Source organism: Penicillium manginii (assembly GCF_028828005.1).
Source record: "Penicillium manginii strain IBT 31320 chromosome Unknown utg000006l:1.0-4164085.0:1.0-4166146.0, whole genome shotgun sequence".
In the NCBI taxonomy this organism is placed as follows: domain Eukaryota; kingdom Fungi; phylum Ascomycota; class Eurotiomycetes; order Eurotiales; family Aspergillaceae; genus Penicillium; species Penicillium manginii.
The window spans coordinates 2,191,685-2,213,966 of record NW_026643107.1 but is presented as its reverse complement, the minus strand read 5'-3'; the positions used below and the strand labels follow the sequence as shown (position 1 = coordinate 2,213,966).

General features: G+C 51.1%; 7 protein-coding genes across 7 annotated transcripts; 2 read left to right on the top strand and 5 right to left on the bottom strand.

Annotated features, from left to right (window-relative positions):
* Positions 1-50: 50 nt before the first annotated feature.
* On the bottom strand, positions 51-971 carry N7533_009192 (uncharacterized protein; the record flags this gene model as incomplete). Its single annotated transcript, XM_057105842.1, has 1 exon — positions 51-971. One exon carries the CDS (start codon positions 969-971, stop codon positions 51-53), a length of 921 nt encoding a protein of 306 aa, XP_056957291.1.
* A 450-nt stretch (positions 972-1,421) lies between these two features.
* N7533_009191 (DUF2013 domain-containing protein) lies at positions 1,422-4,064 on the bottom strand (the record flags this gene model as incomplete). The annotated part of the gene is made up of 6 exons (XM_057105841.1): positions 1,422-2,914; positions 2,971-3,130; positions 3,182-3,282; positions 3,354-3,704; positions 3,824-3,916; positions 4,025-4,064. The coding sequence occupies 6 exons, from the start codon at positions 4,062-4,064 to the stop codon at positions 1,422-1,424; spliced, it is 2,238 nt and encodes a 745-aa protein (XP_056957290.1).
* A 578-nt stretch (positions 4,065-4,642) lies between these two features.
* On the bottom strand, positions 4,643-7,588 carry N7533_009190 (class I alpha-mannosidase 1A; the record flags this gene model as incomplete). Its single annotated transcript, XM_057105840.1, has 4 exons — positions 4,643-4,682; positions 4,746-5,723; positions 5,782-6,405; positions 6,462-7,588. 4 exons carry the CDS (start codon positions 7,586-7,588, stop codon positions 4,643-4,645), a joined length of 2,769 nt encoding a protein of 922 aa, XP_056957289.1.
* Positions 7,589-8,580: 992 nt separating this feature from the next.
* On the bottom strand, positions 8,581-11,447 carry atgI (autophagy protein ATG9; the record flags this gene model as incomplete). The annotated part of the gene is made up of 2 exons (XM_057105839.1): positions 8,581-10,669; positions 10,717-11,447. 2 exons carry the CDS (start codon positions 11,445-11,447, stop codon positions 8,581-8,583), a joined length of 2,820 nt encoding a protein of 939 aa, XP_056957288.1.
* Positions 11,448-14,136: 2,689 nt separating this feature from the next.
* N7533_009188 (GTPase-activating protein BUD2) lies at positions 14,137-17,977 on the top strand (the record flags this gene model as incomplete). The annotated part of the gene is made up of 2 exons (XM_057105838.1): positions 14,137-16,948; positions 17,016-17,977. The coding sequence occupies 2 exons, from the start codon at positions 14,137-14,139 to the stop codon at positions 17,975-17,977; spliced, it is 3,774 nt and encodes a 1,257-aa protein (XP_056957287.1).
* Positions 17,978-18,915: 938 nt separating this feature from the next.
* On the bottom strand, positions 18,916-20,614 carry N7533_009187 (WD domain protein; the record flags this gene model as incomplete). Its single annotated transcript, XM_057105837.1, has 3 exons — positions 18,916-19,135; positions 19,206-20,010; positions 20,083-20,614. 3 exons carry the CDS (start codon positions 20,612-20,614, stop codon positions 18,916-18,918), a joined length of 1,557 nt encoding a protein of 518 aa, XP_056957286.1.
* Positions 20,615-20,817: 203 nt separating this feature from the next.
* Positions 20,818-22,221, top strand: N7533_009186 (uncharacterized protein; the record flags this gene model as incomplete). Its single annotated transcript, XM_057105836.1, has 1 exon — positions 20,818-22,221. One exon carries the CDS (start codon positions 20,818-20,820, stop codon positions 22,219-22,221), a length of 1,404 nt encoding a protein of 467 aa, XP_056957285.1.
* Between the last annotated feature and the right edge of the window lie 61 nt (positions 22,222-22,282).

The window sequence follows — 22,282 nt, the reverse complement described above, 5'->3', positions numbered from 1 at the left end:
GGATAGTTGAAGCTCGCGGTTAAGGATACATAGGTATTCAAGAAAGTAAGCTACACATGCTGGATGTTCCATATCTTTGTTGCGACTTTAATCAGTGATTGTACCGGGATATCGGCGTCAGTTTCTGGCGGAACGGGCGCACGGCGGAGTAGTTCTCCGCAAGATACATGCAGAGATTCGGCCGGCACACAACTGACTGGCATTGTTGAGCCGCCCGGGGGACGTGAAACCTCAATCTTTTGGCGTGTAACTGGCTGAAATCGGGGCCGGCCATTGCGCAGAGTTATGATCGGTTGCGAATTGATGATGCTCTCGAAAGTGAGCTTCGCTCGTTCTGGGTCAACAAAAATCAGAATTACGACTTTCACCTCCCCCTGGGAGTTGGCAAGCCACCAGCTAGCGTCAAGATGGAGTCTTCGCGATGATTCAGAGTATGCAACTTCAACTACAACAGAAGGCCATGTATCGTCGGTTGGAGGAGGAGTTGATGGGATCCATGAGCCATCTGGTTCTTTATAGCACATACTCCCTTTCACTCGACCTGAGCCAGTTGCTTGGGTCTCATCTTCCAAATTTGCCTCAACTATGGCCGTTTGGAGCGCAAAGGCAAAGTGTGGAGCTGCCGAATCATGAATTCGCCCAGGGATCGTAATGATTAAAATTCGCGACAAGGCGTCGTACGACTGGCGGCAGCCTTTGGATATGTGATTTGAAGCAATATTTGGAGGAACATTACTGAACTTCAAATACTGGGTGCCATGCTTAGTATCTTCATACTTTTGCGTAATGACTTTTCGAATTCCAGCGACCGAGGAGCCGATGAGATGGACAGCATATGGAAGATTGAAACGGTCATTATTGATCCTTTGGCATTCAAGATCGAACATTTCCTGTTCTGTAGCGGCTCGGTTTTGGCGGGTTCGTGGTCTCGGTGGGGTAGTAGCTGGGCCAAAGTCCACTGACAGTGACATGATGGCGAGTGGGTCGACAGAAACTCAGAGCACTGAAAGTATGCGAGTGGAGGGACTCCGTATAGTCGGCGGTACCTCTGGGGGGCGATGGTAGGAGAGAAATGTGGGGTCGAGGGGGATGAGTGATGGAAGTGAAGAAAATGTGGTGATGTATGTACTTGTAATCTTGAGTGGTTAGTCATGCGCCATTCCAAGGTAGTTTCGACCGGCAGCCGAGAAAGCCCTGGAGGAAAGACTACCTGACAGACAACATTTGGTCTGTATAACCTGAAGTACATACAAATACTGCCGGAGTAGTCAAAGGTTTACTGGTCACTACCAGTTCTCAATTTCCAATGCGATATGTTATTCAATGCATACATATAACAAAACAATGGGGCTAGGTGTAATTCGTGAAGAAAACCCGCAATTACCAACTCAACTCAATTCAATTCAATTCACTGAATGATCTCACTGTAAAGACACATTTTGCACCGCCTCCTCTACACTAATAGGCGCCGCAGAGCCCCCGTTCGCTTTCCCATCCGCGTCAGCCGGCGAGACCAACAAGGTAGGAGAGGTCGGTGACGTCGGCGAGAACGGATCTTTGTGACCAGTTTCCTCGGGTAACTGTGGCTGAGTTTGCAAATAGGGAATGGAACTCATAGCGACGGCCTCGGCTTCGCTTTCTTTCTGCTGGCTGTCGTTACTCACTCCGCTCTCTATCGAATCGGTCTGAGTGTGCTGCTTGCCACGGCCCGAGCGTCTGGTTTTCGGGGGGAGGGGCTTTTGGCCATGTTTTCCTACCCCAGCTGGTGGGGGTGCAGGACGGTGGTGGCTGGATGAGGGGGTTGTTTGGGCTGAGCGACGTGGTGGGGGAAGGGCGGGAGGTGGGTTTGATGCTGAGCGACGACCATGTCCAGGTATGGGAGGAGCCAGGGAGCTTGAAGCTGAGTTGCGTCTGTTACTTGCGCTGGGAATAAGAGGAGATGGGGCGGTGGGTATGGGTGTGGTCGGGGCTGTATGTGTGGATGTAGGACTGATCTCCACGCCCTCGGGGATAGTGTTGTAGTCACTGCTAGTACCGGGTGAATGTTGATCATCTTCGTCGACGGCGAGACGGCGCCCACGCCAGCGCCTAGTTTTAGGCGGCTCCGGTTTGACCTTTGTCGGGCGCAGTGTTGGTGTTTCGGCCATGAGGTCGGTGGCGGCGTGGCCGTTATTTCGACTAGGGGTGATGATGCCGGGTTTTTCGTGCTGAGAAGCTACAGCCTGGACGCTGAGTGATGAAGATGTTGCGGGCTCTAGATGCATACCCAGACGTTGGGCGGCGCTGAATCTCCGTCCCGAGTCTGGCGTTTCGGATGAAGCACGCGAGTCCATTGAGTCCATTCTGGATGGTGATTGTGTATCAGGAGAGCTAGCCATGGTACTCGTGCGTGATATGGGACGAGGGAAATTGACCGGCTCTATATCAACAGGAGATTCTTGCTGAACAGATTCATCAAGGACAGTTTCGATGGTAGTAGTGACCAACGGGGTCGATGTTTCGTGAGCTGATGTAGAATCACATTGTTTCTCATCCCGTAGCCATGGTACAGTTGCGCACCTGCCAACAAGCCGGCGCGTAGTATCGTCAACCTCATCAAAGTGAAGGATCTTTTCATGCTCGGTTTCATCTCCGTAGGACACCTGTCCTCGAACGAGCATGCTCAGTACTCTTCTGAGCTCGTCTCGTTTATAATGAGGCGGAGATTGAAGCTGCGTATGTGCGAGAAGTGGATACAAGACGCGTAGGTAGGTATGTCGCAAGGCAGATGCCTCCTCAGGCAAGTCGAGGAGGTTTCGTATCAAAATATCGACCAAGACGTGGAGATCATTAGTGAAGAAGTATTCATAGGTGCTAGGAGTTGTAAATATCAAGTATAACAGCTTCAGTGTGAGAAGTTGCAATGATGTCTCCGCTGTTCAAGGTATGTTAGCAACAGAAAGTCGTATATATGGAGCCAATGTGTCATACCTTCGCGGTTGATAAGTAGGATGATATTCTCGCCAAATGTCTTGTAAAGACTTCCATGAACTGACAAGATCTTTATTACCTTGTTGGTCAACCGGCTCGAGGAAGATGCTTCATCTACTGGATCATGCGCTGATATCATAAATTGTTCGTTGAGGACCAACTGTTCACGTTAGCGTGGTCATGGAACTCAAATGGCACGGGCAACACTCACCAAAACCCGAATGACGGGGTAATGATATGGGTCCGTGACATCAAATGAGAGATCTTCAATGATATCAAACAAACAGCGAATGAAATCATCGTCCACAAGCACTATCCCATGCGTATTGTCAGCCACGCATTTCACCCGGTCAGGATCAAAATGTACAAATGCAGTAACCTACCCAGATCCTCAATTTTCACTCGCTGAATCCTCGACATTTCGTACAGCAAGTCCATGCACAATCGGTGGAGGCCCGCCCCACCATCCATTTCATCCCGCCGCAATGCCTGGATAAGCTCCAGCAGCCGTGCAAATGCACCCTCCTCGTTCATCATCTGAAGCGGGATCTCATTTTGCCGACCATCGAAAAGAAGGAAGGCCGCAATTAGATGTAGTGTATTCGGATCATCCTCTTGCAAGAGGCCGTAAATGATCTGTCGCCGAACGTAATCAGCGTGTTCGGTGAAGATGCTAGAAGCGAAGAGTTTATAGGAGCAGCGCGAGATATCGAAGTCGGTACGGAGGCATTCATCTGTGCAGGCAAGGCTAGCAGTTAGCTGAGGAGCTTTATATCTGTATGTTTGACACCACTTGGATTTGGATTGCAGCAGGACGGGGGAGGAAGAGAGCGAGGGAGAGGCAATGTGTCACCTTTGTGCTCGGTCGTGAGACTCAGGTACTCGCGCAGGGCGTCGTCGATAAGGTCTTCCGTTTCGCAAGGCTTGGAGACAATTGCTTCAAGTTCTGAGAGGCGTCAATTGGGAACGGGCGTTCGTCAGTGACGATCGTTCAGAGGCGGAAATCAACCTCGAGCAAAGCGTAACCAACACCGAGACCAGGACTAGCACTTACCATTCCAGAACTGTTCGGGCTCCGAAACATCGGGCTCCATTTCCCACCGAGCTCGATCTGCGTCTGCGGGGCGGTGTCAGAGCACTCATCCCGTCTTTGTATGTCGGGGAGGAGGTTGGAGATGCGGAATGTGTTGGAGGCGGGGGAATTCCAGTTCCACTGCGGGTACTCCCTACGTACACTTGGCCCGGTCTACGGAGTTCGTGTTTGGCTGTTAATTTATTGGCTGTTGGTTTAATTTCTTTCTATTTTACGGAGTAGGTAGAGCGAATATGCAGAATTTGTATTGACTTATGAAAGCAATGTCAACAACGCCCACTACTACTAGTAACCCCCAACATGATTACTTGCCTAGTCGTCATGGATCTGCTGGCTTGGGATTAAGGCCACCAACCAGATTATTTATACCCCAGCGTAGCTCCGGTCCTCGGTTACTATCTTTGATAAGGTCAATTTAAATAAATAAATTACTAGGATTTTCGTTACTTTAAAGAAGAAATTACGCGTCATTCTTGCAGTCAATAAAGGAAAAGGAACAAAGAGTATATGCATTTCGCTGGTATCACTATGCAGTACAGCATTTTTCAAAGACAAACCAAAATAATAAACTAAATGCCATCATGAAATCGGGCGCAAGAAAGGGTGTGCCTCGGTATTGCTGGATAAATGTTAGTTTCGACTCAAGGACTCCGACTTGCAGGGGAGAAAGGAGCACACTCACAGGACGTATTTATCAAGGTCGAGCACGGTAGGGTCCGCAAAGAGGAGGTAGAAGTATTTGAGCGTCTCAGCGAGCCAGAATGACTCCATTGAATTCTTTTGCAGAGGTTTCTGAGACGTGACGTCGTTGATGGCTGCGTTGCCATGCTCGGTGTGGGTATGCTTCACGACTGACTGGAACATCTTCCAACCCTTTTGGCGCCAATATTTGTCACCAGTCAATCGGTACATGATGAAGACAGATTCGATTGCCTCGGGGCGTAGGTAGTAGCTAGGGCTGTTAATACTGACCATACCAGGCGGGAAACGATCGTAAACACTGGTTCGTGAGGGGGCGTTTGCCGGGGCGGTACCCGGGACGCCTGTGGTGTCCCTGTTTAAGAGACTATCCGCGTCACTTGCGCGGTGGGTAGGCGTGGGTTTGGCAACAGGTTGGGCGGCTGATGTTGGGGCTACACCAAGGTTTGACAGATCGCGCTTCCAGGAAAGGCCGTCATCATGAGGGTTCAGCGATCCTGGCATGGGAAGAGGCACAGAAATATCTTCGGCAATAGCAGGTTTTGACGGACGGCTTGCGGCGTTCAGCTTCACGCGCTCTCCGTAAGTGCTCTCGCCACTACGGAATTGAGCTGCGGCCTCTGAATCGCGATAATCAGAATGGTCAGCCAGGGAAGGGCTAGCGTAATGGGCTTCATCCCAGTCACAGGGTATCTCTCCACCGCAAGGCTTCATCCTAAAAGTCTCGGGCATGATGCCACTCGCAGTCGATTCATATGCCCACACACAGCCATCGGTTAGCTTATACGCAAGCTCCATGTCGCTTTTGAGGTCGAAGATCTTGGCACCAACAGCAACCATGCCACCAATGAAACATGTTAAATGTGCGCCTTCATGGATAAGGTCCTTGGGCATGGGACCCTCCTTGTTCAACAGGGCCAGTGGCCCGGTGGACGCGGCGAAACGAATATCACGAGCCCCCCTTGGTCATGGGTCGGAAGATGAGATGTTTGCGAATGGCATCCATCGCCTTCGTATACATCTTCTTATATTGGTCGTTTATGCCTCCTAACAAGAGGAACTGCTTGGGCAGATATTCGTAAGTCGAGTCGGCCATGCCGCCCAGTGTGTACTTGTTGTCACGAGCAAATGAGGGCATCTGCAGACCAAGATCGCACTTGTCCTTTTCTTTGGGTTCGGAAGTCGAGGCACCAGCACTGCTGGACTCCCATGCACTGCTAGTTCCACCATAGTTTGCACCGCTGTTCGAGCCGCCCGGGCCATGGTTGTAGGTAGCAGGTTCCGCAGCTTCCAAGTCAAGATCAGCCTCCCGTTTCAGCTCCATGCTGCCGGGGTACTCGAGATCACTAGTAGTGTTCATCGAGCGCTTCGAATGTGAGGGCGACCCCTTCGTGGGATTACCAAGACCAACATTGGTAGCAGCAGTTGTAGCACAGCCCCGGGCGTTGACTCGCATGGGCCACAGGCCGGGAATGCTGGTAGAATCTTGCAGAGCCTCCAGCTGATTGGTAATACGGGCAATCGCATCGTAGTACTTGTCCTGCTTGGTTAATTGTGCCAAACGGGTAAATTCCATGGAAAGAGACCCAATCTCCGCCAAACCGGAGGTCATTGAAGCCGCGTGGGCACGGTGTTTCTCGCTACTAAAGAAGAAATTAGTTTCTGCAAAACAAGCATATAGAAAGCGAGGAGTACTAACGAGCCCCAGCTGTAATATAATTCAGGCATGCGGTTCGGCGTGTCAAAGATGTCGATTAGAATTTCCGCCAACTCCTCGGCCTTGTCCAGCAATTCGGAGTGGCGTTGTCCAGAGATATCATATGCTCCCAGCAAGCCTCCCAAATAGCGGATCACGGTCTCAAAGACGGGAATATCGTTTCGGAAGGAGGAGGTCGTGAAGTCAATCTTCTTGATCTCATCCACGGCCGCTGAGAACTCATCCTTCAAATCCATGATCCAAAGCGAGTCGAGGGAGTCTACCAGTGTCGCGCCCCAGCCCATGAATGGGTTCTTTGCCTGCGCAGTCAGTGGCATGAGCTCATCCTCACCCATGGCGTACTTTTTGTATCCCTGCCATGCATGCACGAACTCTGCCTTGACTGCACTTAACTGCTGCAGCCGCTCTTGCTTATCGACCGTCGACTCATCCTTGAACTTGGCCTGGAGTTTCGGGATGGATATGCTCGGGCCCTTGGGCAGCTTGATCAGATTGGCCGGCGAAACGGGGTATTTCTCAGGGAATTTCTTCCAATGCGGCGTCGTGTTCTCGGCTGTGATGGTGGGGAGTGTTGACTTGTAGCGTGCATCATCTTCAGCGGCTTCGTCCGACAACGACTCCAACTTGGGAGCAGGAATCTGCGAAGATTGCGATCCCTCTGTGTAGTATGAGGAGGAGGATGGTCGCTTATCGTCGCTCGTGTCTGGGCTTGAGTCGCCGCCGTATTTGTTCGAGGAAATTGATAATGGCTCTTTACTCTTGCTAGACGAGTCGTCTGCGATTTGGTCTTTATTTTCTGCATTCACCGGGGTGCTTGGTACGACAGGCTCCTTCGGCTTCTGGAGTTCCTCGGTAGATAATGTCGATCCGGGGGAGCTGTCGTGGGGCACGAACGGGGTGTATTTGGAGGCATCGTTGTTGGCGGGGGGTTTCGATGGCGGCGTTGACTGGTCTGGCTTAGCATTGGGATAGGGAAGCGGCGGTTTATCCTCCGGAGACTCGAGAATGACCGAGTCCGACCAATCGCGCGACCGAGTGAAATGAAGCAAAGCCAGGAGAAAGACCGCGGCGAATACGAGATGCGCTCGGTAACGACGGGCGCGAAGCATGGCGGGCCTGGCACCCTCGCGCAGAGGAGGAAGGAAGGGGGGAAGAACTTGGGGTTGATATTAAATATTGAAGGGAAAGAGTGAGTAAATGCGAGCAAAGCAACTCCGATTGAATCGGGGAGAGAACTACAGTGTCACGAGACCGAGATGGAGACGACAAAAGGGCCACAAATAAGAGACGGAGGGTATCCACATGTGATGGATCACTCTCGGTCTTGGCCTCTCCTTAGTATCAACAAGAATAGAAGAACGAAATGAGCCAAGATAACACTGGTGTTCATTTGTTTTCATTGGGGTCTGACTTTTCCCCTCCAACGCCTTGCCCGCCTCTATGATCCTTGTTTCTCGGCTGTGCATGCCCTCGCATGCTAGCCAAGAGCCTCCGTTTCCACCAGTTTACCCTAGGCTAGTCCAAGGGGCTGCTGAATGGAGAGAACATGGGGCGGGATTGATTATTATCAGGATTTGGGGGGGAACATCTGGACAGGGCTGCCCCAGGGCTGGCCCCGTGCAGTTGCAAAGCGCCTATCATGAAGCAAGATTATATTCTGCTTCGGTTCGGCTTAGGGCCTCAATGGCATCTCCGTAACGAAGCGAGTACGACAAAACACTAGACGGACGAGCGGACCCTGAGTGGATCTGCAAGGGTCCAACCAAATAGCCTATCACCGTCATGCTGGACAGCCCCAGGGTCTCACCCGGCCCTGTCCGGAACATTAGTCTTGATACTAGTTTCCAAATTACATGCATCCTATCAACTAGTTATTTCTATAAGATAGTTACGGATATGTACTGCGAATACATTGAATTCAGGGAAGTCAATCTAGAAAGTGTAAATTTAAGGACTCATGAATCGTCTAGCGCTACAGTAAACTCCAAAACAAACCCCAAAAAACACACCAATGGGTAGAGCGTAAGGGAGAGAAAAAGACCATCATGGACACCTCCCACAGCATGTGAACATCTATCTGGCCTGTACTCTGTACTCCCAACTAGATCCCTACTGTCGTCCGGCGACCCTCCGTATTAGCCTTTTGGAATTGCTGGATTAATCCCAGTACTCCAGCTCCGCCGGCAATGTCATCAACATTCTCCTCCTCCTCTTCATCGTCGACATCCTCATCTTGTCCAGGAGGGTTCATTCGCCAGGAGTCCCCAAGACTACTCTCGCCTGTGCCCACGCCACCACTGGATGCACCCGCTACCCCCAGCTGTCGGGTGCTGGAATCACGAGGGTCTTGAGAAGGGCGCTCTTCATCCTCGTCGACGGGGTGTGGTGATAGCGCCAGCCGAGAGCGTGGGTGGGGATTATTTCGCATGCCCGTGCGGAAGCCTGACGTCGACGGCTGATGGTGTGGGTCAAGTAAGATAGATGGAGCTGGCGATCGTTGATCACCTAGGGGCATTGGGCGGAGCCTAGAAGCGCCAACAATAGACTGTGGGCCGAAATGACCGCCTGCTGGTCCGGGCCGATGGAGATTATCGAATCGATCGGGTCCCATCCCAAGATCGATCCCCGAGGGCGAGCCAAGTGTGGGGAGATTCGGTGGTGGGTGGAACGGCCGTCGTCCTGCCGGTTGTTGATTAGGACCGTAGTGTTCTAAGAACCCATAGTATGAAGCAAGCATCTTGTTGTCCTTGGTATTGTAATACTCGGCTCGCGGGTCCTGCTTAGCGGGCCCTCGTCGACTTTGAGAGAGGTCATTGGCCCCCTTCTTGAAATCGAAGACAGCAAAAGAGCAAACGTATCCCATCCCGTCAACATGGATGGTGAACTCCCGGAAGAAGTCAATCAGCCGGTCGCTACATTTGGGCAGACTGAACCACAGCACGAAGGGTGTGAATATCATGCTAAGGATCTCCTCCAGGAAGATGACGATCTTCATTTGATAAAGAATCGCAAATTCCCGGCGCACATCATCACTGTGCAACCGGCCATTCCAACCTGACGGGGAATAATGAGTAAATTCGATCAGCTCACGCAGTGCGTACTCCGGATCGAACACATCTGTTTCCTCTGGCGCCAATCCTCGAGCAAAAGCCCAGACCGTACCAAATATGCCGAGGTAAAAAAGGACGGTTCGATCGGGGCTGATTTCAAACCCAAGGAAAAGCTCTGGATCTACCACAGAAGCGAGAGCAAGAACCGATGCCAGAGCGCCGGAGATGAAAGCAATGAAGCGAGCAACCTGGACAGTCTTGTCTTTTGGAAACTGGTCAATGTAGCGGCTGGCAAATGGATAGGACATATTGGTGCGACGCTCAAACATATGCCAAAGTTCATTGAATTCGCGGAACTTCCACTCCGCCAGCGGAGTGTACTGACGAGATCCAATTTGTGCTGGACTCTTCTTGAACTCGTTGAAATATCGGAAAAAGTAATGCATCAGGAAGTAGACGACGATGAACGGCGCGACGATGATATTCATGACACCGGCAAAAATGAAGCGTCGTCGCAGCCCATCACTGAGAGCTCTTCGGTGGGTATCTTTAAGAAACAATGTGCGTAGTTGTCCCTGCTCATTGAAAACATAGTCCATTATGCAAAGATTGAGATTCCACTCCAGTGTTCGAGAAAATAGTTGTCGGTTTCTTAGAAACGGGACCGGTAGGGTTAGATCCAGAATGTCTTTGTTGACCAGCGCAATCATATAATTCTCCTTGCGCATCAGACGATTAGCGATATCATGGGCGTCCATTCGCTGCTTCGATTGACTTCCCAGAAATCTTCGATGTCTCGCTGATACGGCGGCGGCAGTGGCGGGGTTGGAATCACGCAAACTCATCAGTCGGCTGACGACCTCCTGCCAGGAGATAGTTTGAACTTCGGCATCAGCGACGTCAAGTAGGTAGAGGTAGAAGTCATGCATGTTCCAGAGCCTCCGAATGTCGAGTAGATATTGGATTAGTTTGCCAATCCAGAAGAAACTGAACAGCCAAAGTAAGAAGGTCGCCGTGCCGGACATGTTTGCCGTACATTTGGGGACAAGGATCTCGTCCAAACTCTTACTTCCTCTGACTTTGTGGTAGTTTACACAGTTGGTTAAAAAGGTGGAGAATCCGACGACGAACGCAAATGTCCTATCGCTTGTTAGATATGGTTGACGAATTGTAAGATAGGGACATACAAAAGATTCAAAGTGCGGCTCAGGAGAATAGACCAGAAGCCATTTCCGAGAAAATATGTGTAAACGTCTTTTAGGAAGTTGTCCAAGTCTTCGACATTAGCCCAGCGCCACATTGCTTTCTTCTTGGGATCAATATTGGCGAGACTTGGTTGTTGGATGTTGAGCCACTGTCGGATAGGGTGTGCAGCTTCAGGATTTCGCGTTTGCCGACCACGAGTAGTTTCCCATTGTTGATTCTGATGATGAGGAGGAAGTTGGGGGCTTGGACTTCTGGAGTGACTGGGCATCTGATGAGGCGGGGGAGGAAGGTGCGCCTTCAACATTTCGTCATCATCTCCTTCGACTAACAGCGACATGGGCACATCCTCATCCCGGTCATCCAACTCATATCCTTGTGGTGAGGCCTGTGTCATCCATCGCGGTCTTGACGGCTTTCGACGACGGGATACGGACGGAGAGGCGTGAGAGTCGGTAACTTGCTGGGACCTTCGATCACCGAGCAAAGCTGCCCGTGGGCTCGAGAGTTGACTGCCACCCGCATTTGCCAGGGCATCTTCAAGTTCCCCATCGCTGAAAGGGTCTTGCATGCCCTCTTCGTGACCGTGGGTCATCCCCGCACGTTGTTCGATGTCGGATGAATCGGAGCCGGCATCGTGTTGTTGAATCGTCTGATAGACCGAAGGGGAGTCCGCTGGGGGAAGGAAGCGCGAGAGTATATTGGAGGACATCATCTTATATCAGACTGGGACTGATATGGCCGTTCTCGGATGTCATCGCCACGAGAATATGAGTTGGGTTGTCGTCAACAAGGAGATGCGGAGAACGAAGACCGGCTATCGTTCGACGCGAAAGAGTTTGTTCGCGGGTTCGCTAATCAAGGGTAACCTAAGGAGGTTGCGGAAGAAGCTGTGTTGAAAAGGAAGTTCCAAGATTGCTTATGGATGCGGGATGCGATGTGTCGCATCTGATCATGCCCGCGTGAAAGCAGTCACCAGAGCTCCCTCTTGTCACCTGGGACCTATGACGGTCTCTGGCGCCTATTTGATAAGGCATCAAGGCAGTAAGGCAGTAAGGCGACCAGTGTGAATGCGGGGATTCCACATAAAAGAGCGCTGGATCTAGAACTCGGTGGCTTTCTTTTAGTGGAGCATCTAGAAATAAGAGGTCTCATGACCTTGAAAACTCCTGCCGAGAGTCCAAAGTTTTTAGGGCTCTAGATCGCGCAAGGGTTCAAGTTGAGTTGTTATCGTAGGGTGTACTCCGTATGTACTCCGTCCTCTGTGCTCCGCACTCCGGAGACATTCCAATACCTACCTACCTAGGTAGGTAGGTATTCAACTTGAACTCAACGTAGCATCTACACTATATTCTATTCTTTACCACAGCTTGTGTCACTCTCAAACAGTGCTTTCTCTTTCCTTACCTAGGTGCGTAGTACTCCGTACTCGGGCAGAATATTAAACCGTCAACCTCAAGGGAACACTGGCCAACCCTCAGGACGCCCAGCGGGTCCATCCTCGGGAAATTCCCACTATGGTCCCTTTTTCGGTAAGAGACTTACGGTCAAGCGGATATCGATTACCCTCACTTAATTGGCGCGCCGGTGCAATCCACCCCGTCCCTCATCTTATAGGTAGTGATTACATTGTTCCATTAGGCCGCCTCCACCGGAAAGTTTGTACCCTGTACTCCGTACCTCGCCTCCCCCTCCAACCCCTGTCGGCAAAGCTGCACTGGAAAGGCGCATGGGCTCTGTACTTTTGAAATTAGACCGTGTGGAGAGAGACCAGAGACAATCCGGGATATCCGCGACAGGGGGGGAGGCAAGTGGCAGAGGCAAAGGCGAATTGAAGAGCCCCGATGGAGTCTCCGATCGACGCCTGAGCAGGCCCTTGGCTTGTTTGTGCCCGCTCATGAATCATGAAGCCGCCCCAAAAATCATAAAATTAGAAATCTCCGATACTTTGCCGGGAGGACAGTTAGCAAAGAGAGGGAGATGGAGAGTAAGGGAGAGCTTGGCTGTGGCGGAAAGGGCGCTAGTGAAGGGGCAAAGTACGAAGTGCCTGAGTGGAAGCCAATATCGAAGGTTGAGAATACACGAGGTTCTCCCGGGGAAATGGAACAGGCGATACCATTGGCTTGGCTAAGTTCGGTATCAATACCTATGAAGAATCAGGATGGAGTACTTGATATGACAATCCTATGTATACAAAGCAATAGGGAAGGCAGTTGTTCATGCCTGCTGAGAGATACACTTTCGTAAGTATCTTGCCCCCTCCCCAAAAGTCTATCATCCCGAATGAGAGAGACTAGCACTGGATGTGGAAGTGGTAGAATTCGCATAGTCATGGTGGCAGAGTTGCGGTCAATGCGGTCAATACGGTCAAAGGGTGATGATCCAAGGGAAATAGAGAATAGAAATACTCTTGGGTCCTTGCTGGATGTAAATTTGAGTGTGCTGCTGCTGGGTAGCGTAATTCTGATTAGTGAGTGGTTGTGGTTGTGGTTGTGGTTCTCTAGTAATCTCTGGTAGTGAGAAAGAGAGAGAGAGTGAGAGTGAGTGTAGACAACTCAGCTTCCCGCCTATCCACTCTTCCCCCTCCCCTCCCCTCTTCACCCTTCAACTTCAACCCCCCCATCGTCATCGCCCATCGCTCGGAACGGCGCATCGCTCCTTCGCCCATCTATCCGGGCCGTCTTCCTTGGGCGATCTGCATATTCTCACGGGCACTCGCACTTACACTCGCTCTCCCACAAACAGCCCCTCCCCTCAACCGCGACCCCCCGATTCCCCTCCAATACCAGCTCGACCACCTCCCTTCGATTTTAAAAGTGACTGATGAAGGTATGTGTGTGTTTATGTGTGCGCGCGCTGCCTTCTCTCCCATCCATTAGCCTTTAGACCCCCATCCCTGTTCATTTGCCCCCTCTCTCTCTCTCTTCTCGCTCTCTCCCTCCCATATCCCAATAAGAATGATATCACGCCCCATTCCCTCATATCTTCGGGCTACCTCGGGTTATAACTAACCTGACCTCCCGGAAGCGACACCGTTTCGCTCGACCGATTGGAGGATTGGAAGCTCACCGTATCTGTTAGACTCTGCATTTCTCAGACAAACGACGGTGACCCGCGCCTCCTTTGTCTCTGTTTCGTCGCTTCCCGCCCTCTCGACCGAATGTACGATTACGACACCTTACCGCCGTCTGGTCTCCATGTTTTCTTCTAGCAATTTCCTCGACAAAAGCGATATTCAATTGTTCACGCGCAGCTGAACAAACGCCTCTTCGGGTACTATCTATATACACATTCGACCGTTTTGACGTCGTCCTGGACCGCGCCGAGTCGTCCGCCTCTCCCCGTTTGCGCGGGTCTTCCTACCACACTCCCGTCCGCCCACAGTGAGCTCACGACCGGGTAGGATGGAGTCTGACAATCCAAATGGATATAATACCGGGAAGCGGAGTTCGATGCACCAGGCCTTGCATAGCCGCCCTGTAGAACGCCGGGCTAGCAAGAAGTCATCCTCCCGAGATCGCCACGGTATGGTCTACCCAGACAGCTTTCGAGAAGCGAGCATTCGTACCGTGACTCCGGAATCTCATTCCCCTTTATCCGAACCAGAGCACCTTACCAGCAGTGCGCCCTCCCCACGGACCACCATGCGGTCGCGCACCATCGAGCGACGCGAGGAAGACACGTCGATTGAAACGAGAAACCAGCGCACACGATCACGAACAGCGACCCTGGATGAACAGCGAAGTGATCTCCCCTCCAATACTTTCAAAACTCGAGCTCGCATCGGATCCGTCAACGCGGCCAGCTCATCCCAACCTAAACCTACAACCACCGAAACGAAGGCCACGGACGATTCATCTAGCATTGGTTTCCCATCTATCCACTCACCGAATTACCCCGGATCGGCTCGCCAGCGACTCGCCAAATCTCCCGGTTTAGCTCACACCCAAGCCGCTTTTGCATCCCCTCTCTCGAATACCGACGCTGCGAAAATCCTACAACTGATGAAGACAACCTGTGGCCGTATGCATGGAATCCTGTCGTTTCGAACAACGACAAACAACGCAAATAACGCATCTGCTTCAAATGCTTGGACATCTGGATACTGTGCGATCAATGTCGCCACCGGTAGTCTTATATACCAGGCCAAGGGTGAGCCAGCATTAGCAAAGACTCTAATACCTGATCTCCGAGGCTGCCGAGTACGGACACACTACGATTCCGAATTACAAACAACCTACCTCAACGTTCACACCTTTACATCCGGACTCGGGATACAACTCCGTCCACATGTCAACGAAACATTCGACTCATGGCTTGCAGCGCTACTTTGCTGGCAGCCCATTCGCCCCAAGGGCGTTCAAAACAAAATGACCAAACCACAGGAGGTTGTGATAGGTGACCGACGAATCCCCGAGCGTCGTCGAAACTCCGAGTCTTCTACGCAAAAAGACGCGGCCATCATCAAGGTTGGCAAAATGCTTCTCTGGGATAAACCAACTGCGTCTGGCGCACGACCTGTCTCGTCTCGCCGTGTATCAACATACCGACAGTCAAGAGCACTGTCTTCTTCATGGCAGAAAGTCAGCTGCACTTTGCAGGAAAATGGTGTCTTTAGGCTCTATACCGAGTCCGATGTTTCTCCCGTGGCGCTTGTGCACTTATCGCAACTCTCGCGTTGTTCCATCCAACAACTGGATTCCTCTGTACTCGACGATGAATTCTGCATTGCTATTTATCCTCAATATACAGCTCACCCCGTCATCGATTCCGCCATGCGTCCTATCTATCTCGCTTTAGAAACCCGTGTCCTGTTTGAAGTCTGGTTCGTTCTTCTACGAGCTTTCACAATTCCGGAGCTTTATGGCCCTGAAGTTCCAACAGAAGAGGAAGATCCAAACAAGACCCCGGAAGCCGAGAGCATAGAATCTCCTGCGAAAGACCTTTTCCGAATCGAAAGAATTCTCAACTTGAGAATCACCGAGGCCAAGCTTTTTCGTGCCAAGGAAGAGGATACCCCACGGAGTCGGAAACAATCCCGGTCCCACGGATACTCTGCCGCCGCCGCGCCTTCTCCACCCAAGCCTAGCGACTACTATACCGAAGTGCTCCTGGATGGAGAGATTCGTGCCAAAACTGCCGTCAAATACCGTACCACCAATCCGTTCTGGCGAGAAGACTTCACCTTCAACGATGTGCCTCCTGTGCTGTCCCAGGCGTCTATTTTGGTCAAAACAATGCATCCAACGCAGAGAGATTGGACTCTTGTCTCACAGGGAACATACTCGTCCACCCAGGAGGTCAATGCTGTCAACATGCTCGATGATATCCAAATCGCCACCAAGGATGCGATCTTTGGTAAGGTGGATTTACGACTTGATGAACTGGACCCGGGCGTTGACACCGAAAAGTGGTGGCCCATCTTAGACGATCGTGATCAGGCCGTCGGAGAAATCTTCATGAAAGCGCGAATGGAAGAAACGGTCGTCTTGATGTTTGCAGAATACGCACCTATGCAGGAACTCCTTCACTCTTTCACAAATGGCCTCACCATCAATATGGCCCAGTTGATGTCATTTGAATTGACACAGCTATCAGAAATGCTCTTGAATATCTACCAGGTCTCCGGGAAGACAGTCGACTGGATTTCGGCATTGGTCGAAGACGAAATCGACGGCGTCCATAAGGAATCCACAGCCAATCGACTGCGGTATACAACAAGGATACATTCTAATGATACCCGAGAGCCGAGCCACGATCGCGAAATCCTGGTCAGAGATATGGGAAGAACAGCAACTGTGGAAGCAAACCTTCTTTTCCGTGGAAACTCGCTTCTGACAAAAGCACTCGATCTCCACATGCGTCGACTTGGTAAAGAGTATCTGGAGGTGACAATTGGAGAGCGCTTGCGTGAAATTGACGAGAGTGACCCGGAGTGTGAAGTTGACCCGTCGCGTGTAGCACGCACCGAGGATCTTGATCGCAATTGGCGATCCTTGATTTCTCTTACTACTGGGGTCTGGAAGGCCATTGCGAACTCCTACAATAACTGCCCTCCCGAGTTAAGGCGTATCTTCCGGCATGTCAGGGCCTGTGCAGAGGATCGCTATGGTGATTTCCTCCGTACAGTGACCTATAGCAGTGTTTCTGGCTTTCTCTTTTTGCGGTTCTTTTGTCCTGCCATTTTAAATCCTAAGCTTTTTGGGCTTTTAAAGGGTACGGAAATTTCGCTCTACGCACATTAACCCTTGCCTTATGATATGATTAGCTAACCTCGCTCCAGATCACCCTCGCCCTCGAGCCCAACGCACCCTCACTCTTATTGCCAAGGCACTCCAGGGTCTGGCAAACATGACAACATTTGGCAACAAAGAGCCGTGGATGGAGCCCATGAACAAATTCCTAGTTGGCAATCGATCTGATTTCAAGCAATTTGTCGATGATATTTGCAGCATCTCCGCGGACCAACCGGCTCCTATTCCAACACCCTCATACACTACTCCTATACAGATTTTGGGACGGCTGCCATCTACCTCACGTGAAGGTTTCCCGAGTCTCCCGTTTTTGATTGACCACGCTCGATGCTATGCCAACCTAATCCGCGTGTGGCTAGAAGTGGTGCCGGACCGGATTTCTGAGTTAGAAGAGCTGGACGTTAACCTCGCCAAATTCCATGAACTTGCCCATCGTCTGCAGGAACGCACCAAAGAATGCCTCCATGGAGCAGAACAAGCGGAGCGACCGAATGGGGCCCTCGAGGTCAAGTGGGAGGAACTTGTGGACTCTATGGAACGGGCCGTGACGTTCTATGACGAGGCTTCCAGTAAACCAACCACTCCGGCCGCAGATGCACAGGCTGGAGGCACAATCTCATTCCCCCAAGATAAGCGTGGATCAATTGGCTTCTTCGCACCACGTCCTGCCATGCCTCGTCGATCAACAGACTATGCTCCAGAGGAAGACGACACGCCACCTAGTTCATCATCGGCCACTTGGGACCAGAGTCGCATGCCGTTCTCCATACCCCGGTGGTCAGACGCTCGCGACAGCACCGGAAGCTCGAAGAACTCATCCACCTACTCCTTGGAATATTCGGAAAATGCCAAAGCTCGCCGATCCAGTGTTACCAAGGAGACATCCAGCAAATATCGTTTCTTCGACTTCGTCCCAGCTCCGTCCCGACGTAAAGCGAAGGACCGCGATCAATCTCACCACTCCCACGAAGACCTCCGAAACGAGTTCTGATCGATGATCAATGATTTCATTTCCATCTCTGTCCCTCTCTCATTTCTCTCCCTCTACGTGCTCATGAAATCCACGCTCCCCTCCCCCCTTTGCCACTATTCTCCGTTTCCGCTCCTCGTCCCGCCTTCTCACATATTTCTTCTATCCCTTCTCTATATCATGGCAGCATGTGTCACGGTGTTGATACCCTTCCCCCTCTCTATAGTTGTGTTTCAGGTTTCACCAATGTCCTCTCCCATTTGAATACCTCCCCGCCTCTGGCCCGGCTTGGCTTATCTCTTGGAAGAAAGCACACACAGGAGCCACGAGAGCAAAAAAAGGAAGACAAAAGTTCTTTTATATAAGAATTGGTTTTTGCCCCTGGGTCTTAAAATGGAGCTTGATTATTTCTGGTTCTGGATTCTGAGGTTGTTCTCAATTCGCTTTCGCGATTTCCGAGGGACTGGATAGCGAACCTGTATATACACCTTGATATTTTACTCAAATAGACGAAATGGACTCTTTGTTCTCGTTCAGTTGGACATTATCTGAATGCATGTCCGTCGCGTTCTACTAGTAGTTATCATCATGATTATCGTCAACCTTGGATGGATACCTCTCGCGTTGAAATACGTAGGTACCACCTGGGCAATCATTGCAAGGAAAAGTACAGATACAAATAGACTACCAGCACTGGAGTACCAAATTCCAAGGTTATATGGAATTGTTCAGGGATGTACAATGAATATTATATCGTTTGACTACTATGATAGCAGATCTTCCTTCAAGTTCTCAAGCAAAACTCCCGAGGTCCAGATAATCGAAACCTAGCCCTCGAGGCCAGGTCAGCCTGTGTACTACTTCTACAACACCATTTGAAAGCCACCCAGTTTAACTAGCTCGAAGTCCCTATCTAGACATACAAAGATGGAGCGCAGAAAAATTACCCAGGTGGACATTTACATCCAAAGGCAGAGCTTACCGCTAGCGGTGCCTCCAGCAACCCAATTTTTGCTGCGATGGAACACAGCCACTGCAGGGACGGCGGTAATTCCATCGCCGCCCAGCTGAGCCAATTGGTCACCATCACCACTGTAGACATCAACAAATCGGTTCATATTGCCGATACAGAACCTTTGGATATGCGACTGGGGGTTCAGTTGCCATTGAGGGCGGAGGCTACACCAGGTGAACATTAGTATCGTGTTTTCCAGAAGGTGAGAAGTAAAGACAAAGCTGAACAACTTACATAGTAACCCAGCGACCAGTTTGACAATTGTGTCTAACAACAGTATCAGGTTTGAACTCGCCATCCGGCAGGCTGTGACCTTGCTTCCACGATGAAAGGCCCTTGGCTCCAAGGTCGTATAGTTTCAGCGTGTCGTCATAAGAGGAAGTGGCTATTTGACCCGCGGCGTTGAACGCAGCGTGAGAGACGGAGAGTCGACTCTCGTGCATTGCTACGGGAACAGGTTCCTTGTGCGACAGTTTGCGCAGGTCCCATACTCGCATTGTTCGATCGAGACTGGCTGTCGCAAAGTAGTGGGGCTGTGAAGGACAGAGAGTGAAGCCACCGATTTTCTTCTCTGACAATTGCCATTCGGAAACTGTCTTCTCTGAAATAGGAGCTCGAGTATCGTAACGCCCAAAGCCACCTCGGAGGGTGGTAAAATACAATGTATTAGGGTCATCTGCGGCCATGTCAACGCCAGAGAGAGCCTCGTCATCGCTTGTTGACTCAGGCGCATATTTCTCGATACAAGTTGTCTTTTCGAGATCTAGCTCACGGATGGAGCTGTCATAGCTTGCAGTGTACAAATGTGTCGGCTTAGATGGGTGGACCATCATGCTGCAAATAGTTCGAGTGTGCGGCTTCAAAGTAGTGAGGACTGGGTCTGGGTCGTCATCCTCGTCCTCGTCGCTAACTTCGGGCTTCTCTTGCGCTGCATCAAATATACCAAGATGGCCCATCTTGTCGCCGGCGAATATAAGAGGCTTGGTCTCGGAGGGGTGGAAGGTCATGGCGTAGACTCGCTCGGGCGTGATTTTGATTCCTATGGTTTGAAGGATTGTCAGTCAATGGTCACCCGCAAGCTTTTGTAATAACATCATGGATAGATTCATACTTTGCGGGTCCCAGGTCTCATAGATCGACATGCTGTTCATTTCTTCCCGTAGTGATTTCAAGTCCTTGTCCGTGGTCTCCTTGATATCATCGTCACCAAAGGTCCGAAGGTAAGGCTCAGCAACACCTTTGGTAACAACATCAACGCCAATCAGACTGTCGCCAGTGAGTTTCTGGCCAGCGATAAACATATCATTTTGCGTGAAGGAATCCGTCCGGCGCATCTTCTTCGCGCGCTCCGCTTCCTTCGCAGCTTCATAGTCGTCATCCGCCTTGCGCTTCGCAACCTCACTTTCGGCTGCGATTCCGCGAATACGAGAAGATTGACGTCTAGGCCCAGGCGATTCATCTTCCTCCTTCACGCGCTTCGGCGCAGCCTTCTTCTTCGGTCTGGGCGCATTGCTGCCTGGTGTTTTGGGGCCGGCGTAGAAGCCTGCAGATTGCGCCTCCAACTTTAGATTCTTCAACAAGGCATCGCGCTCTGCGATGTTCGCAAGGCGTTGCTTCTCGAAATCCGACAGCTCTTTCGTCATAACGCCGACTGAGATGGAATGAACTGCAGGTGTATCCGTAAAGCACAGCTGAGTAGCACAGCAATCAGCGCGGGTAAAACGCGCCGAGCATAACGCGAGATCACGTGACTATAATTGGTCTCGAACTTTTGAACTTTTTTGTTTGCGCCAACAGATGAAGAAACCAAAAACTCCCAATACACACAGCTAGCCTTTGACCAGCAATGGCGACGAATATTTCCCGGGCATTACTTCTGTCAGCGACTGCCAACACTGCTACTCCGTTCCTTTACCAAACCCGAACTCTCGGACCGGTATTGCGATCATTCCAAAGACCGTGTACTCCCCGTCTCCAACGAACTTACTCCACCAGAACCGATGACCCCGAGGCCAATGACGAGACCGATGCCAGTGTAACCACTGAAAATATTACTGCGAAAGATACCGACAGCCCTCAACCTCGCAAAAGCCACATTCGCAAGCGTGGCTCTTCCGCTCCGCGGCATTCGGCTTCCCCAGACCAGTTCAAATCAGTGACTTCGCGCGAGAAAGCAGCTTTCAATAAACTCTTGGCTCAATTAAATATCGAATCCGATCCCAATTCCGCCGAGAACGACGCGGCAGCTCCGAGCACGACCGGGCAAAATGCAAAGCAAACTGATGTCGCGGATTTGATGAAACTATTCGAGGGAATCGTGAATCTCAACGCGCAGCAGAAAGTCACACCTACAAACCCTTCAGCGTCAGAAAGTGTCGAACAAGACATCCACGATCCCAATGGCATCAATGCCAACGAGCAGCGACTCGAGATACCAATCGAGTCAGACGAGGTCGAGCCAATAAACGAGCCCATGTACACCCGTGAAGAACTCGGTCTGCCACCACCACAGAGTGGAGTTGAACAACAAATCTCCATGAGGCAAGCGGTTTCCCTGGTCGTTCACCAAGAAACGCAGCGGATCGAGCAAGCGTTATTCAAGGCAATTGAAGAGAACAAAGGCGACATAGCACTTTGGGAGGTCTGCAAGACACACATTTTCCCCATGCTTCGCTACATAGAAGGAGATGCCGATCCCGCAAAGACATCGACTACCGCAGCCCCAGACCACAGCGTCGTCATTCCTCCGATGATCCCGGCTGGCCGGGTCATCACTACATTATACCCGCGTGTGCTGTTGATGACATTTCGCCTTCTCAACACGCACTTCCCTGAATCGCTGCTCATCAGTCAATTCCGCGCAAGCATTAAAGCTCAAGGTCGCGCTTCTGCACTACTGGGTACGTCCGCAGAACTCTACCACGAGATCGTTCATTTCTACTGGAATGGTTGCCGGGATCTTCCCGCTGTTATGTCGTTTCTGCGGGACATGGATTTGCACGGGGTTCAGCCTTCGCGAGAGACTCTCGGGTTGATACGGAGTATTGAGCAAGAGGGTAAATCTTACTTGAAGTTGGGGTCGGGTTTGAGTGGAGATTCTTGCGAGAGTGGACGAGGTGGCGGTTCGTTCTGGGGCCTGCCACCTAACCAGAAGGCGCTTGCTGAGCTTGCTGGTAAGGGTGGCTGGCTGGAAGGCTACAAGAAGAAGACTAAAAAGCCGGTGGTTCCTCGGAGTAAAGGGCTATCTTAGACATGGTCTGGGCCTCAAGGAGGGTTCTTATCGTTCTTGTATAGCATTTTGAGAATTTGTA